The 18,884-nt window shown below is 37.4% G+C and overlaps 1 protein-coding gene across 2 annotated transcripts in view; it reads right to left on the bottom strand.

Annotated features, from left to right (window-relative positions):
- Window positions 1-18,884, bottom strand: part of MTMR2 (myotubularin related protein 2) — a 124,902-nt gene that overhangs the window by 70,738 nt on the left and 35,280 nt on the right. The window contains exon 2 of one of the 2 annotated variants that reach the window (XM_036744466.1): window positions 10,049-10,154. The exons of the other annotated variant lie outside the window; for it this stretch is intronic. Within the exon in view, the coding sequence (XP_036600361.1) occupies window positions 10,049-10,154 (106 nt within the window). The remainder of the gene's footprint in view (window positions 1-10,048; window positions 10,155-18,884) is intronic. 2 annotated transcript variants of the gene reach the window in all.

Genomic DNA, 18,884 nt, shown 5'->3' with positions numbered 1-18,884 from the left:
AAGTGTTTTGCATAATGATACATGTGTGGCCTATGTTGAATTACCTGCCTTCTTAGGGAGGGTGGGTGGGAAGGGAAGTGGGGAGAAAATTTGGAACTCAAAGTTTTAAAAGCAGATGCTCAAAAAAAAAAAGTTATTTTTGCATGCAACTGGGAAATAAGATATATAGGGAATGGGGCATAGAAATCTATCCTGCCCTACAAGAAAGTAAGGGGAAAGGGGATGGGGTGGGGGGGGGGGGAAGTGGGATGACAGAAGGGAGGCTGACTAGGGAACAGGGCAATCAGAATATATGCCTTCTTGGAGTGGGGTGGAGGGGAGAAATGGCAAGAAAATGTGTAACAAGATCTTGTGGAAGTCAATGTTGAAAACTAAAATATTAAATAATAAAATATGAAAAAAACAAAAAAAAAGCTAAAGAGGAAGTAGAGGCAGCAGTTTGTAGTAGGAAATTAAATTGGTCTGATACAATTTCTTCTTGACACAAGGGCATGACAGTTACTATTCATTGCTTTCTGATTTTCAAGTGGATAGTAAATTGAGGCATACTGTTTGTTCTATTAGCTTTCCAAGTATTAAAGTTTTATTATCTATAAAAAAAAAAGAATAGCCTCATAAGATCATAAAACTAGAGTCTGAAAGGAACTGAGTTTAGCAGTCCCCCTTTTCATTTTATAGATAAACTGATGCCCAAGCCAAATCTGATGAGAGCAAGGTTCACCCATTCCCCCTCACTCACCCCCTCCTCCTTTCCATCACAACAGCCCCCTCTTGCCATCTCCATGTGAGATAATTTACCCCTCTCCATCTCTCCCTCTGTCTCTCTCTCTCTCCCAATACATTCCTCTCTCACTGGAGGGCCCTTCCTTTCAAACTATGTTGTACTTAACTACTTTGCATTTACACTCTTTATATTTATTCTGAATATACTTGTGTATATACTTGTTTCTCCCTTTAAAAGATAAGCTCCTTGTGAGTAGAGATTGTTTCATTTGTGGTCTTTGTATCCCCAGTGCCTAGCACAATGCCTGGCACATAGCAGGCATTTAATAAATACTTGTTGATTGATATCTGACATTTCCTCCCAATATGAAACATTATAAATTCTGACCATTATCACTTATTGAATCTTGAGCAAATCATTTAATTTCCTTGGGTATCAGCTTATCTATAAAATGAAAAGGGGGACTGCTAAACTCAGTTCCTTTCAGACTCTAGTTTTATGATCTTATGTTCCTAAGATCCAATTTTAAACTGAGGCTATTCTTAACTACTCTTAATTCTAGTCCTTTCATATTATACTACTTGAGGTGTCTTAACAATACCTACAAAGACCTTCAGAAGCAGAGGCTTAATGAGTTCACGGCAGGTTTTAATGTCCTTCTCATTGTCCTTTACTTCTCTCTGTGTGAGAAGGACAGAATCTTGGGCCTTTTAAAGATTTCTGTCTGCTGTTTTTACTGCTACTTGGGCTTTTGTGATGGCAAATGCACATTCATCCAACTGTTGGTTGATCTTGTCAACTTTGTCTTGCTGGGCTTTAAGTTTATGATTACTGATCTCCACAATCAAACCATGTAGCCTTTTGACTTCAGCTTCAACCTTGTTCATACTGTTTCTCAAAAATACTCATATTTGTTTCTAGCAATTTCTGCTTTTTTTTTTTTTGTCAGGAGCAGTATCACGGACATTAGCTTCAAGCTCTTTGACTTGTACATCCAAGTATGTTTCTCGTTCTGATAGACTCTGGATGCTCACAGTAAACTTTTCAAGTGTGCAGGTAAAGTGCAGGTAAAAATAAATAAGAATAAGGGCCATAACAGCGGCCTTCCTGGGATAATTCAAGAACATCAGAAGAAAAATCCTAGGACTAGGTTTGGTCCCTGTGAAGAGTAAACACCTCCAAGCTAGGGTCTATGTTAACAACATGCGGAGAGCCCTGGAGATAGCTGGGTTGGGAGGCCACCTGGCGCTATCCACCTGAACTTTTACCCCCAGGATAGTGAGGGGAGTTGGGTGTCTGAACCGCAGATATCGAGAGAATCTCTGCTGACAAGGAGCCAGACCCACCCATGCTGCCAAGAGTGTTGGGGGCAAGAAGGAACCAGCACACACCAGGTGAGTGCAGAAGCAGTGGGGCAGAAAGCCCTCCTATAGCAGGCTGGAGGTTTGGTTTTAGTTCCAGGGTTGATGGGAGAACTGAAGATCTGGGGTAAGAGGCACCATCCCCTGTACCCCAGGGCTAGAGGTGATTAAAAAAATTAAGCTATTACTACAAAAAAATGCACAAGCAAAGGAGAAAGAATCCAACCAGAGAAAGTTATTATAGGAATAGAGAAGGCCGGGGTTCATCTTCAATTGAAGCAAAGAAACCCTCTTCTACCCCAAAGAGTAACATCAAACGGTCATGTGCCCAAAAAGAATTCATAGAAAAACTTAAAGAAGACTTTACAAATCAAATGAGATGGAGGAAAAACTTTAAAAAAAAAAGAATAATACCCCCCAAAGAAGATTACTAAAAGAAAGTCTATCAAATTAGAAAAGGAGACCCTGAATCTTAAGAAAATGACACCTTAAAATTAGAATTGGGCAAGGCAAAGCCAGAGAAGTTACAAGAGAAATAATTAAACAAAATATGAAGAATGAAAAAATAGAAGAGAAAGTGAAACATCTTATAAGAAAAACAACTGATCTGGAGAACAGATCAAGAAGAGAAAACATAAGAATAATCAGACTACCTGAAAATTATGATCAAAAAAAAATCTTGATACAATAATACAAGAAATAAAATAACTGTCCTGAAGCATTAGAACAAGGGGGCAAAGTAGAAATAGAAAAAAATCTATCCAACAACACTTGAAAAAGATCTTATGAGGAAAACTCATAGGAACATTATAGTGAAACCTTGAAATCCCTAGCTCAAGGATAAAATATTAAAAGCAACAAAAAAAATCAATTTAAATATGATGGTGCCACAATTAGAATCACAGAAGACCTAACAGTGGAGACACTAAAGGACCGCAGGTCTTAGAACACTATATATCAAAAAGCAAAAGAACTGGGGCTCCAGCCGAAAATATCATACCCTGCAAACTTAAGCATAATCTTGAATGAATAAAAAACAATACAAAATGGGCATGTGATCAACTGTTAGACTTTCGAGACTTTGTTAAAAAAAAACAAACCCGAACTTAATAAAAGATTTGACGTAAAAGAGCCAAGAGAGACATGAGGTACACACCAAAGACTACACGGGATTCAATAAGGACAGACCATTTACTTTTTATTGTAAATTGTGTATGTGTATATATGTATATATATGTGTGTGTGTGTATATATATATGTCTAAGATTGTCACTATTAATTGAATAGTTCATAAGAAAGATTGGGGTAGACCTGGATATGATGTGACTTTAAAAAGTAAAACCATGTAGAAACAGCTAATAAGAGTAGTTATTTTATACAAATGAGGTAGAAGAGGAAGAATTGATACAGAGGAATTAGATGGGGGAAGAGAGCTGGTAGTTCTGGTAACCTACTTTCATCAGGAATGGGTTCAAGAGGGAACAATATATATATATATCTAGAAGAGAATAAGTCTTCTAAATCAGAAGAAATAAAATGATAAGGGGATAGGGAGGGAAGAGAGGACAAGAGAGGGATCCCTGAAGATGAAGGTAAGGGAATAGGTTAAAAGGGGGTACAGAACGGTGCTTAGATCAATGGGAATGGGAGGATAAGGGAAGGATCTCTAGAGGGGAGGATGAGGAAATAGGTTATAGGGGCTACGGAAGGGTGTTTAGATTTGTGGGAATGGGAAAACAGGGCAGGGAGGGGGGTAGGCTAAGTAACAGGAGGGCAAGGTATAAGTATAACAGGTAGAAGTAAAGTAAAGCAGTCAGGAGGGATAGGAAACAAGAGATTCACAAACATAAAAACAAAGATCAGGAGTAGAATTTGTTAGGGAAAGTATATGTCTATATATTTATGTGTGTGTGTGTGTGTGTGTGTGTGTGTGTATGGGTATGTATATGTCTATATTAACATAGTAATATATCCTCACTTAATTGTAGCCTTGGGAGGGAGAGGGGGAGGAAGAGTGAAAAAAGAACAAAAAAAAAAGTACACACCAAGAGAACAAAAGAAAACTTAAAAGGAAGCAGAGAAAAGGACAGCTCTCAACATATCATACAGGCTTTCCTGAAATGAAAATTTATTGTTACATATTTTGAATCTTCTCTCATGTTCTGCTAGGCACATGACATGCTTTTTTTTCTTTTCTTACTTTATATTTAAGTTCCAATATTTAAGTTTATGATTTTTTTTCTTTTCTCAATTCTGTATTCGCGTTCTAGTGTTTCTCTTAAAAAAAATTTAAAGAATCAAAAATATATATACTAAACCTATTCAACTTGAACAGTTTTAGAATCACACTTGCTACTATTTTTACTTCCATTAGTATAAATAATATAAAATAGAAACTTGGATGTTAAAAAGATTTTAAGCAATAAATGAAAATTCAGCAATTCATTTCATAGTCGGAAAGACAATTACTGTCTTTTTCTTTAAAACCTAAAACCTCTGAATAATGCTGAAATTTCTAACTAGATTTACATATTGATTCTTTAGAACATGTTTCTACCATATTCATTAACATACACTCAAAGAAATGATCCAGTTTAATCTGGCCTTTGCTTTCTAGAGAAAATATGCAAAATATAACACATCTTTTGAAGAGCACCCTGCCTAGCTGAATTCTATTAAGTATTTTAAAACAGGCGCAGATGGTTAAGAACAAAACCCAAAGTGTTTCACTATTTATCAAATATCTCATTTGTGAGATCAAGCAGATCATCTAAAGTAAAGTAGAAAAGGAAGGAAAAGATGCTGCCATTTCCATTTTCAATTCTGAATTCTACCTAAAGACCTTACATAGTAACAAAAAATATGACTTGGTTAACTGGTTTTAATTTATCACTTTATCAAGCACCAGCATTTTGGAAGTACATTGTCATTAAGACCAAGGACCAAGTTTAAAAAAAAAAGAAGGAAACAAAATATCTTTTTACAAAGCTTTTAAAAGCCTGATTTTATATAGATATATCCAAGAAAGGAAAATAAATTAAGTTTATGTAATTCATACAAGGTTCCAATTTCTACTAAATGATACATTTAAAAAGTAAATTGAAAAAGAATTGTAGTTTGAGCAACAGAATGAGGGCAGATATACTGGCACAAAACTGTAAGAGACAGCTTTAAAAGAAATTTAGGAAAGCCTGAATAACAAATTCAACAAACTGATAAGTAATTTGCCTTGAACAGTATTCTTCATTTTATTTTTTAGGGCTTATAATATGACAATGGGAAAAATATAATTCAATTTATTACAATTTGATTTACCTGACTCTTCAGAAACACATTTGCTATCATCTATCTATATAAGACTTCTTTTATATCAGTCTAGGCTAACCAGGAAAAAATAAAAACAGTAATGTGGGTAACATTCCATTTTAATTAATACCTCGATAGCACTTTAACATCCAGTCTGATAAAAGATTAAGTCCTTGCTACAGCTAACAACCCACACTAACAGTACTTTGTCACTGTGGTTGCAATAAATCCTGTGAATTAAAAAAATTAATGTAAGTGTCCATGTTTAAAAGTCAACATATTTAATACATTAACTTCTACATAAGGCATCATATGGACAATCAGAAAACTTGTTAGACAGTCTTAATAAAATGTAACATGCTTCGAAAAGGTTGTACTCATTGAAGTTTTGCAAGGTGAGAGTTTCTGTAAAATTTGCTTGTATTATAAAAGGGATTCTAACTACTAATGCTAAGTCTAATGCAGCTTGTAAAAATATAATTTACAAAATATATTATAATTTCATACTTAATCTAATCATTCAAAAACTTTGGAACAGATTGTGTTAGGTGCTATGGGGAAAACAAAGATGAGTAAATCCCTGCCTTACACTTACATTTGTTGTAAAAAAAAAAAGCAGAATACCACAGAAAAACCCTTCTGAACAATGTAGCACTATTCTTCTTATTAACGAGATCTGGATAAAACATAGAAACTTTGCTGTATTTATTGTTAAACTCACATTCTGCCTAGAATGTTCCATCAAATTGTTCCTATGGTCCCCTCTCTCTCTAATCTTCAGTCTTTCCTTATCTACTCATTTCTACCCTGCTAAATACAAGCACATCCAAGTTTCCTCCATTCTTAAAAAACCCACACTCTACCCCAAGAGCCCTGTCAGACAGTATCCCATCTTTCTCCTTCCTTCTCCTGTAAAATCTTTGAAAAAAGCCATTTATTCCCAGTGCTTTCCCTTCCTCTTCCGTACTCTCTGCCACTTGGCTTCTGACCTTATCACTCAAATGAAATTGATGTCTTCAAAGTTAGCAATGATCCCTTACTTGTTAAATTTAATGGACTTTTCACCATCTCCTTCTTGATTTCTCCAGAGTATTTAATGCTGTTTACCACCTTCTCCCTTCAGACACCCTTTCTTCTCTAGATTTTAACTATCTGACTGCTCCCTTCTCAGTCTCCTTTGTTTACTGATCGTCCATGTTAATGATCATGGGTCTGCTTTGTGGCACCACTCCCTACATTTACTCACATCATGACTTCAGCAGCTCCCATGGGTTAATTATTTATATGCAGATAATACCTAGATGTTAATATCTGGTATAAGTCTTTCTCTAAGTTCCAATCCTACATGACCAACTGCCTACTGTACATTTCCAACTGGAAGTACCATAAACACCTTAAACTGAGCACATCCAAAACAGAGACTATTTTTCACACACACACACACACACACACACACACACACACACCCCAGCCCTGAAACCCAATCCTCTTTCAAAATTTCCTTTTACAGTAGAGGGCACCACCATCCCTTCAGTTACCAGGTCAGGCAATTTGGTATTGTGAAATGCCCCCAAGATTAATATAACTATTTTCTATGTACCTCTATGTACCTTACCAAGCAGGTACACTGGACACAGAGTAAAAGGAGCCAATCAGGAGCCTACAGTGAACCAAAGTCTTGCTCACTTCCAGATGCTTTTGCTGGTATTCACTGGCTGACCTTACTGAGCTGTGCAACCCAAACTAGCCTAAACCAGCCTTGCAGTCAACTGTTCCTATAAGTAATTTCTATTTGGAGGTGAGATGAAATCTGATTATTCTGTAATTAACATATTTAGCAGAAATAGACAGAGGATCAAGGACAGACATCTTGAAAAATGAAGAAGTTTTGAAAGCTAAAGTAAAACTTTCAAAAGTCAGAATTTTGTCAATGGCCATTATTACTAATTGTTTCTTTTTCTGCAATTCCATAGGAGTTTACATAGGACAGAAATCTGGTGTAAATACAACTTTACCCTAGTTGAAAATCAAACTAAATAAACTGTAATCACATTTCATTTGGGGGCCTGGAATTAAAGTCTTATTTTTAAAATTCAATATACCACTCTATCATATCAATATAAATATTACAAAAATATATCTCAAATACAAATACCACTACATATAACAGAAAATGCCACTTAAGAATTTAACTGAATGCAATTCCATTTTACATTTTTATTGATGAAACTGAATACTTGTCACTTTAAGTAATACTAGATGCCTTGATTTGGTGCCTCAGAACATAAAATATTAACTCAATCTGGGTCCATGCTATAAAATGAAAAATAGTAACAACTCTAAAGTTTGCAAAACATATCACATACATGATCTCTTTTGAGTTTCCCAGTGACGCTATGATATGGATACTCCTGTTGCCCACTTTACAACTTAGGAAACTGAGGTTTAGAGGAGCTAAGTAAAATTACTAAGCCTATGCTTACATAAGCTAGGGAAAGAGGTAGTATTTGGACACAGGTACTGACTTCAAGCCCTGTATTTGAGGCACTGTACTATGCTACCTCTTATGGAGAAAATTCAGATGCATCTTCATTTAATCACAGACAATAATGAGTTTAAGACAAATTATTTTATTTAAAACAGTAAGTAATGAGTAGAAGCTACAGAAAGGTAAATTTCAGGTTGATGTCAAAAGAAACTTCCCAACAAGTGAAGCAATCCAAAAATAGAAAGGGTAGCTCAGGGAGCAGTGAGTTATCCCCAATATGAAGTCTTCAAGCTAAGTTTGGATGACTACTTGTTTGAGATAGATACTATAGTGGAAATTCTTTGTCAGGCATGAGTTGAACTAAACAGTCTCTGAGCTCCCCTACAGATCTGTGATTCTGTAAATCTGTAATTCTAAATTTCTATTTCTCAGTGAAACAAGAGAAATAATATGATACATAAGGGATTAAGGCAAGATGGGTAAATTTAAGAATTAGGATAAGACGTGGTAGTTAAATCCATGGGAGCTGATAAGATCACTGACTTAGTTTTGAGGGAGAAGAGAAAAGGGTCCAGGACAGAATCCTAAGGGATACTCACAGTGAGAAGGCATGATCTCAATGAGGACTCAGCAAAGGAGACAGAGAAGGAGTGATGAGATAGGGAGGAGGAAAACTAGGAAAGAGTAGTGTCCTGAAAACCTAAAGAGAAGCAAAGGCTGCAGAAGAAGAGAGGGATCAATAGATCAAAAGGTCATTCAATTTGGCGACTAAGAGATCATTAGTAACTTTGAAGAGATCAATTTCACGGAAATGATACAGCCTGAAGAAAGATAGGAAGGCGTTATTTAAGAAAAAATGAGAGGAGAGAAAGTGGAGGCGCCTACTACAGTAGCCTTATTGAGGAGTCAAGCTACAAAGGGCAGAAGAGATACAGGACAGGAGTTAGCAGGGATGGAAGGATCAAGTGAAGGTTTTTTGAAAATGGAGCAACCTGGATGTGTTTGCAGGCAACAGGAAATTAGCCAGTAGACAGGGAGAGATTGAAAATAAGGAAAGAATGGAGATGCCAGAGGGGACTAGATGCTGGAGGAAAGAAGATAGAGTAGGATCACTGGAACAAGTAGACGAGTTATCCTTGATAAGGATGAAGGTTACTCATCCATCTCTTCTCTTCTCTCTCTCTCTTTCTCTCATTCTGACTTGTTTTATCATAAGAGTAGTAAACTTTCAATGTGCTAATTTAGTTCAACAAACATTTCTGGAGTGTCTATTATGTACAATGTACCACAATAAGTAGTAAGGTCTATTTTGTAATTCAGAGATTTAAAGGGAAATTTCCAGAAATTTTTGTTTGGGAAGACCAAATCTGTAGTTTTACCACTAACTTCAAGGTTTTTATCTCAGCCATTCCATGTAAAAATACGTATGTAGACAAAAACAAAATAGGAGCTTACAATCTCCTCAGGGATATGTTAGAGACAAAAATAACTATAATACAAAGTGGTATGAAAGAAAAAGAGCACTAGCAACTGGAAAGATCCAAGAAAAGGCTTCATGGAATAGAAAAAGAGCGATTTTCACAAATGTAAATAGTTTATTTAAAGTGAATATTGTAAATTAATAACGTTTTTACTTATATACTTTATATAAGCTTCACAGCACCTCCATGACGTAAGTATTAAAGAAATCATTATTTCCTTATTACAGATGAGGAAACTGAAGCTCAGAGAGGTAGTGACTTGCAGAGGGTCATAAAGCTAACAAGGATCAAACCAAGGGCTCAAATCCATGTCCTCCCAACTCCAAGTTCAGCACTGCCTCAAAAGTTTCCAATAGCGGTTCAAAAAGATCACTTATTAGTCAAAACGAAGAACATAGTTTGTGCTGACCAGCTGACCTTCAGAGACTCCTTCCCTCTACCACCAAGTTTTAGAGAGGTTGCTTAGGCCAGTGGTATATGAATTGTATTTTTATTTCTTTTTGTTAAACAGTTCCCAATTATATTTTAATCTGATTTGAGCTATACTGGAGAGTTTTATAAGCCACACCCAGGCAGCAAGTTTGATTCCTCTGGCACAGATATTAAACCTATGTTCATCAGAATATGGCTATCAACAATAATCAACTTAAGCCAACTGATCATTACTTTTAAAACTTGGAGTACATACCCTCAGGTCAGGAGAAAAGTTCTCTGCAGAAGTTGAAATAGAATCCGATGATATGACAGAAGCTGATTTTAAATGTACTGAATGGTCCGAATGAGAGGTAGAGGCACTATAAAATAAAAAAGAGTGAGAGATTTTGAAAGATTTCTAGATTATAGGTAAGACAATATTTACAATGCATAAAAATTTTAAAATACTCTTTCCAATTCCATCATATAGTCCACCTTGTCTGTTTATCTTCTTCTTCTTCCACTGCTCCCCAACATGGACCCTTTAGTCAGTTCCTGTCAGGACACTATTCATATCTTTTACCACATAATCATGTTCATTTCTTTCCTCATGCTGCCCTACAGACTGCATATTCCTGTGATAGTATTTCTTCTTTCTGCCAATCCAAACTTTATCCTTCTTTCAAGGCCAACTTCAAGAACTACTTCCTCAATTATGGCTAACCAAAACAGATCACACTTATCGGAGGAAAATGATCTATGTTAGAGATATGGGAAAATTGGAACACTAACACATTGTTGGTGGAGTTGTGAATTGATCCAAACATTCTAGAGAGCAATTTGGAACTATATGCAAAAGGCTATAAGACTGTGCATATCTTTTGCCCCAGCAAGACCACTTCTAGGTCTGTATCTCAAAGAGATCATAAAAATGGGAAAAGGACCCATGTATACAGAAATATTTATAGCAGCTCTTTTTATAGTGGCCAACAACTGGAAATTGAGGTGATGCCCATCAACTGGGGAATGGCTGAATAAGTTGTGATATATGAATGTAATGCAATACTATTGTTCCATAAAAATTGATGAGCAGGTGGACTTCAGAAAAACCTACATGACTTACATGAACTGAGGCTGAGTGAAATGAGCATAACCAGAAGAACATTTTACACAGTAACAGCAACACTGTGTGATGACTAACTTCGATAGATTTATCTTTGCTTAGCGATGTAAGGATCGAAGACAACTCCAAATGACTCATATGGAAAATGCTATCCATATTTAGAGAAAGAACTTGGAAGTCTGAATGCAGAGTGAAGCACACTATTTGCTCTCTTTTTTTTCTGTTTCTTCTTTCTCATGGTTCCTCCCACTGGTTCTAATTCTACTTTACAACATGACTACTATGAAAATATGTTGAATGTATATGTAGAGCCTGTATCAGACTGCATGCCATCTTGGGGAAGGTGGAGGGGAGAGAGTGGGAGAAAATTTAGAACTCAAAATCTTATGGAAGTGAATGTTGAAAACTAAAAATTAATCAATTAATAAAAAAATTATGGCTAATCAAACTAATTCTAATCCACAATGATTCTTTTCCATATCAAAGTTCCTATAGTAAAAAAAATGAGTATTTGTAAAAACTGAAAAGGAAAATAGATTTTTCAATATAACATCTCCTTAAATAAGCAAAAATAACCTGAAACAGACCATATACCACCTTCCAATCCTAGAATCCCACATTATTTCCACTACTTACTATTCACTCCAGGGATGACTCTTCTCATGAAGGCCATTCCTTCTGTACATCTTTAAATTCTTTTCCTACCAATTGCCCCAATATCATCAGCCCTCTTTTCTCTATAATCTCCAAGTCAATTTACACAAGTTAACAATCATTTATTAAATGTCTCCTACGTGCTGGCACTGTGGTTAAGTGCTGAAGATACAAAGAAAGAGTAAAAAAAAAATCTAATGAGGGAGACAAAATACAAACAACTATTGTTAAAGAAGATACGTAGAGGATAAATTGGAGATAATCTTAGAAAGTACTAAGATTTGGGTGGATTGGGAAAGACTTCCAAGAAGATGGAACTTTAAAGATGGGAGGAACTCTGCCCCTCCTAACTTCCTTGCCTTTCGGTCAGGAGGTAGAGATAAGAAGGGACGGAATTCCAGGCACAGAGGGCGGCCAGTGAAAACTCACAGTCAGGAGAACTATAATTTTAACAAAGGTCATAGTGGCAGTCAAATAAGATGGAGGGCCTAGGAGTGAGTTTGTTATGTTTTGATGATCTTTAGAAAAAAAAAGGAAGAAAGAAGAGGGGTGAGGGTATACTAAAGAAGAAACATGGAGGAATGGGAAGGAACTTACTTGAGTATAATGGGGGGAGAGGGGGACACAAGGTGAAGTATACATAAATAAAGGGGTTGGGAGAGCAGAAGTCACTTGAACCTCACTTTGAGCTGATGCTGTGAGAAGTAAGCAGAACCAGGGGAATAATTTATACTACAACCTTGGGGAAAAGTAACTGTGAAAGTTTTAAGAACTCTGAGCAATGAAGTGATCAGCCATTATTCCAGATGAGTGATGATTTAAAATGCTGTCTACCTCCTGAGACATGTTGCACTAAACATACAGAGTGAGGCGTGTTTCTAGACATGGCCAATGTAGGAATTTATTTTGCTTCCTAGACTATGCATATTTGTTGCATGGCATTTTTTTTTTCAGGGCAATGTAGGGCTAGGAAGGAGATACACGCTTGTTAATTCTTTGCCCTCTGGTTCTAAAATATCTGAAGTTTCCTTCCTTTCTTTCCTTGCATGATTCTAGGAAGAAAGCCTAAAAACCACCTCAGTCACCAAGCACTTAATATCCATGCTGTAAGCCTGTATATTTTGTCTCTTATAATATTTATTCCACACTCTCTATTTCTATTAAGTGGCAGCTGCAAAATTTTGTGTGATCCTCACTGTGGTTCCTTGGTAGTTGAACACTTTCTTTCTGGTTGTTTCCATTTTTTTCTTTGATCTGGAAGCCATGGGTTTTGGCTCTGATGTTGCTGGGAGTTTTCATTCTGAGGTTTCTTTCAGGAGGTGACCTGTGAGGTTTTGGTTTTTTTGTGGTTTTTTTTTTTTTTTAGATTTTCCAGCCCAGCCTGAAAAATATAGTAGTCATTCATGAGCCTTAACCAAATGCTGATAAGCACAAAAAGCTTTAACCTGCTCAATTTTTCTGACCTCAGCCCCTCCTTAAGCAACCTCTGCTCCCAAGGACTCATCATTCTTCTGCCAGACTTACTAAGGACACCTGATCAGCTTTAGTTCTACTTCAACTCAGAACCCCCAAACTCAAGCTATCCACCAGTTTCAGCCTCTCCTAGCATTAGGGATTACAAGTATATATCACCATATGCAGCTTATTCGTAATTTCTTTAACTATTACAACTAGGTTTTGGTCACGCCTTTCAAGCAGTCCAGTGATTCTGAAAATATCTCTCTAATGTTTGTGTTCCAAGTAAGTTATTTTTAATATGAGATACCTATCATTTCTTTTGTTGTTGTACAATCTTTGGACTTTGTTTTAATAGTTATTGCAATCTCATATAGTCATCAACTTCTGTTTGGACTATTCTAAATTTCAAGGAGTCTGTTACTTTGGTATGGTTTTGTACCTCTTCTGCTAAGTTGCTAATTTTCTAACTCCTTCATAGATCTCATTGATTTCTAATTCTTTCCTTTATCACTCTCATTTATAATATCACTTTAACTCATTTTTAATTATTTAATTTTAATTACTGCATCATTTCTAAGAATTTAATTGACCTTGTGGGCAATTTTTTCATTTTTCTTTTAGGCTTTGCTTGTAGGTATTTGGAGAGTTATTCTCCTCTTACGGGTTTGTGTCATGGCCATTCCTCACCTTGTAATGGTTCTTTATCTTCTTTAGTTTAACAAGTCTTCCAGAAATTTTGATATGGGCAACCCAGATCTGCTGACCTAGCTGGAAGTTGTGGGAGGTGAGTCTGCAATCCCAGCCTCTGTGAGACTCCTGTATTTTACACGATCTGCTCTGGACTCTACAAGACCCTGTACTGCTGGCCTAGTTTCTGGAGTCCACATTCTTGGTCCCTCTGGGAGACCCTGCTCTAGTTGCCTTGGTCAGAGGCTGCATCTCAAATTTGCTCTGAGCATCTCTGCCCTGCTGGCCTGTGTCTGAGCGACGGACACTGAACTGGGACACCCGGAGTTCCTAATGTAAGCTTGGGAATAAGTCTTTGATCAGCTGTGGATGTCTCAGCACTAACAGCCTAACCTGAAACTCACGGGCTCATCTAGGTTCCAGAGTTCCTACCCTAGTCACTTGCCTATAGGTAAAATTTGTGATCTTGAACTAAAAAGATGACCTACTATAGTTTCTCCTTTGATTTCCTGATCGCTACTTGGTTGAGTGTTCTTAGAGCACTGGAGTAGTTGTGTCAAGAACTATGATTTATTGCTTCCTTCTACTCCACCATCTTTCCAATGATCCATTTGCCAAATCTAATGGCCTTTTCTCAAACTGTGTCCTTCTTGACTTCTCTGTAACCTTTGCCAATCAATCAATCCATAAACATTTTTAAGCATCTACTATGTGCTAGGCACTATGCTAGGCACTGGGGATACAAATATAAAAAAAGAAATACACTCTCTGCCCTTGTAACAGCAAGCACCCCAGCACACCCAGGATAGCCTGCTAGCACAGGTTCCTTAATCTGCTTTTCTAGGAAAGACTGCTCAAGAAGGGTTAACGATCCTACTTTTAATTACATTCACTAGTTCAGGGGAAGGGTCAACACCCTTAACATCAGAGAAGATACAAGCATAGAAAATACAAGCACAGAAATTAGCACAAAGACCAACAGACGGCTCTGACTGCCTGAATCAAAGCAATATTGCTATACACTTTACACAGACCACTGGATGGAGAGAGCCTTTACATCTGAACGTATGGCTACTCAGAGTCTTGACCAGAGAATCAAAAGATCCTTCTCATAAGTGAACCCCCAAAGCAAAACACCAACTCAGAGAATATATACATTGCTCAGAGCCAGAAGGCATCAAAACCCTCCTGACTCAGTGCCTAATCAACTTCGTATCAAAAGCTGTGAAAGCATTCCTACAAGCAAGCCTCCCCTAAGCAAGCTTCCCTTAATGGGCTCCACCTGAGGCCTATTAATGGGCAGGGAAGATCTTCATATCCCATTAACATTCCAGCCTTCTAGGAGTTTACAATCTAATGGGAGAAGACAACACACAAAAGGAAGCTAAAAGGGGGTAAGGAGAAGGTATAACAAGGGGGGATGGGGGGTGGCAAAGTCAGAATAGTCCCAAAGTAGTGCAACCAAGTGACAAACGAGGTGTTCTGAGCATGGCTCCCTCCTTAAATAAAGGTTTTGGAGCTCATGGCTTCATCCTCCAATCAGCACGACAGAGGGTGATGATGAAGTGCAGTCCTAAGGCTCGTGAGATCTTACAGGATGATGAGGTTTTCCCAACAGCAGAGTAGAGAAGTCAATCAGAGAAGTCTCAGAGTAGTGCAGCCAAGTGAGAAAGATCACCTACTTTTACATGCTCCCTCTGCTCCAAATTTTAGTGACTTTGCTCTCTCTCTCTGGGTTCTTCTCCTATCTGACTTATTGTCCCTTTTAAGTCTCCTCTGCTGGATCTTCATCTAGTAGGTAGTCTCACCTACTCACTGTGGATGTCCCCCAAAGCTCTGTCCTAGGCTCTCTTCTCTTTCCTTTCTATACCCTCACCTGGTAAGACAGCTAGGTAGTGTAGTGGCAAGACCTGAATTCAAATCCTACTTCAAAGTCCTTAAGTGACTTCAAGTCACTTAAACGCTGTCTGACTCAGTTTCCTCACTTGTAAAATAGGGATAATAACAGTATCTGCCTCTCAGAGTTGTTGTGAGGATAGAGCAAGATAACATAGGTAGAGTGCTAAGCAAACTATAAAACACTATATAAATGTACACTAACATTATTAGTAACGGTCATCTCATCAGCTCCCATGGGTTTCATTATCAGTTCTTGGCAGATGATTCCCAGATGTATTTATCCAGTCCTGGTCCATCTTTCTGAACTTTAGCATCACATCATCAACATTTCTAACTGAATATATCATAGAATTTTCAAACAAAACATGTCCAAAATAACTCATTTATTATCTTTCCTCCCAAATCCACTCTTTGTCCTATCTCCCCTATTACTGCAAAAGACACCATCATCCTTCCTGTCACCCAGGTTCACAATCTGGGGTTATTCTCAATTCTTCTCTCTCATATCACATATCTAATCAGCTGCTAAATATTTTGATTTCTTTCTCTACATCTCTTGCACTCTATTCACAATAAGGTCAGGCCCTTATCACTTTTTGCTTGGACTAGTATAATGGCCTTCTAATTGCATTCTCTGCCTCAAGTCTCTTCCTACTCAAATTCATCCTCCATAAAGCTGCAAAAGTGAGTTTTTACACAGAGTCCTCATAGTTCCCCAAGAACTCTTCCAAGGAACTCAAAGCATGTCTTAGGATATAATAACAACGTATCGATTTTGCTAAATTCCACTGCAACCCCTGGTGATGTCAACTTATAAAAAGAACATACAAATAATTCACACTCATAGATGCTTTCATATGCCATTTTTGTGTGTCAGTTGTGTCTGACTCTTTGTAACTCTTTCTGTGGTCTTCTTGGCAAAGAAACTGCAGCAGTTTGCCATTTTTTTCTCCAGCTTATTTGATAGATGAAGAGCTGAGGCAAACAGGGTTAAGTTACTTGCCTAGGGTCACATAGCTAGTAAGTATCTGAGTTTGGATTTGAACACAGGTCTTCCTGACTCCAGGCCCAGTACTCTATCCACTTCGTTACCCAGAGGCCCATTTTAAATATGCTGACACACCTGCAAATTCATGTAATGCATTAAAAGCACCTATTTTCTCACTATCCTCTCTCCTGCCTTTAGGAATAGTCAGTTATTCTCTCTTTCTCACACCTTGCCCTCCCCCATTCTCAAAAATAATATTTCTGTTTTGTACTCATTTTTTCTAGCTATAAAACAATCTGTTAAATGTGAACCTTGGCATTCACAGAATTACATAGTTATTTCAAAATAACATATACTTAGTCATCTGCTCTCTACTGATCCTGTCACTATTTCAGCAGTAGAGTTTTCTCTTCATCACAAAATCAAAAACAAAAACCCCATCACCTGATAGTGAGTCATTTCCAGTCCTTTAATACTTACTGCTGCAATGACCTTTGCTATATTACTCTGGGAAAGATAGTTCAACTTTTTTGTCTCAAAAATCTACTCTTTTAAATTGTTACATTTTGTTGGACACCTGTTAAATTGATAATGGAAAAATGTTTTGTATACTCAGTAGGCACTTAATCAGAATAATGATATAAGGAAAAGTTACAACTTTTTTCTTTTTTGTATTTTTAAAGGTTTTTGTTATTCCTGTTCTTATAAATCAAGCAAGGTAAAAACTCAAAAATCAGGCCTTAACTTTGTTTCATGGAACGAACACCAAAAGTAAGTTTATTTCAGAAGCTGTAAAAACGGCATACCAAATTCAACAGGTAGTTACTATACAAGCAGCACTAGTGTAAAGGACTCCATACGCTGGAAAAGGGGTTCCTTCTTATTCTAATCCCATCCTATACCCATAGCTACCCCTTTTCATGACGAAAGCAGCACCTTCCTTGTTCTGGTAGCAAGTTAGGGTAAGCAACTGTAGCAACAATTTGACTAGCAGCTTCTGTTGAGGTGTAAGACCCAACAAGACCCACAACAAGAGCTGCCAGCACAGGTTCTTTGATCTGCTTTACTAAGGAAAGTAATGTTAAGGGGTTAACAAGATTGTTAACTTTAATCCAACATACAAATATTACTATTAGTTCAGGAGAAAAAGCTAGCAACCTCAACTTCAGAACAAATACAAATAGAAATTACAAACATCAACAGACAGACCTTGTCTGACTCAAATCATAATTCATAGCTACCAGGAAGGCATCAACATCTGGGTTTACAAGGGGGTGGGGGGGGGGGAGGAAGAAGGGGTGTGACTCTTAAGGACAGCTGCCCAGAGTCTCCACATCAACACTCTTCCATGAGTGAGAGTCCCAGTCAAAATGCTAACCTCTGAGTTTTTACACTGTTCAGGACTCAAAAGGACTCACATCTAATCAGCAAAAGGGTGTGAACCTGGGGCTTTGCACTTAGAAAAAGGGTGTGTGCCTGGAGCTTTGCACCTAGTAAGACTCAAAGACAATTAATTTAGCATTCTGAAACAGAAAAAAAGTCCCACCTTAATTACCAATACAGCAACCAGAGATACCACAGTGGGTACCACTTAGCTACCTTCTCTATCCACCACATCATTTGTCCTTTGTAGAAGACATTTTCTTTATCCAAAGAAGTGTAGCCCCCAGCCCCCACCCTGTCTCTCATGTTCCACTCCTCCCTCACAAAATTCCAGTGGTACATAGCTTCTTGTTTTGAGGAATGGGCGCTGGACCTGGTCTACATAAGCTAGGGAACAAATTCTGCCTATTTAGTGCCAGACTCAAATCTGCAATTCTCAGAGACCATGAGATGACAAGCAAGTGACAAAAACAGAGAAGTAGAGAGACCACAAGAAACAGATCAAGAAGGAGAAGAAATCCCAGTACAATTATGAAAAGAAGTGTTGCTTTGAAGACTAAGATTTGGCCCCAAACAGCCCTAACCAGGCCTAGCAGACCTAAGAGTAGTACCAGCAATTCAGGTATAGCAAGGGAAAGGAAAGTCTTTCAATTTAATATATATTTTTATGAGACTCTACTTTGCAAAACAAAGTGGTAAGAAGAGTAGAGGAGGGAATGAGAAGGGGATAAGTATTTATATAGCACCTGCTATACCAGATACTGTGCTAAGCACTTTTTTTCTAGGAGTAATATTTTCCCCAATTACATGTAAAAACAATTTTTAACATTCATTTTTTAAAGCTGAGTTCCAAATTCTCTCCCTCCCTCCCTCTCTTCCCTTCCCCCTTCCTGAGCAATACATAATAGCACTTTTACA

This window comes from Trichosurus vulpecula, chromosome 2 (assembly GCF_011100635.1).
Source record: "Trichosurus vulpecula isolate mTriVul1 chromosome 2, mTriVul1.pri, whole genome shotgun sequence".
NCBI lineage: Eukaryota > Metazoa > Chordata > Mammalia > Diprotodontia > Phalangeridae > Trichosurus > Trichosurus vulpecula.
This window is presented reverse-complemented; position numbering and strand designations above follow the sequence as displayed.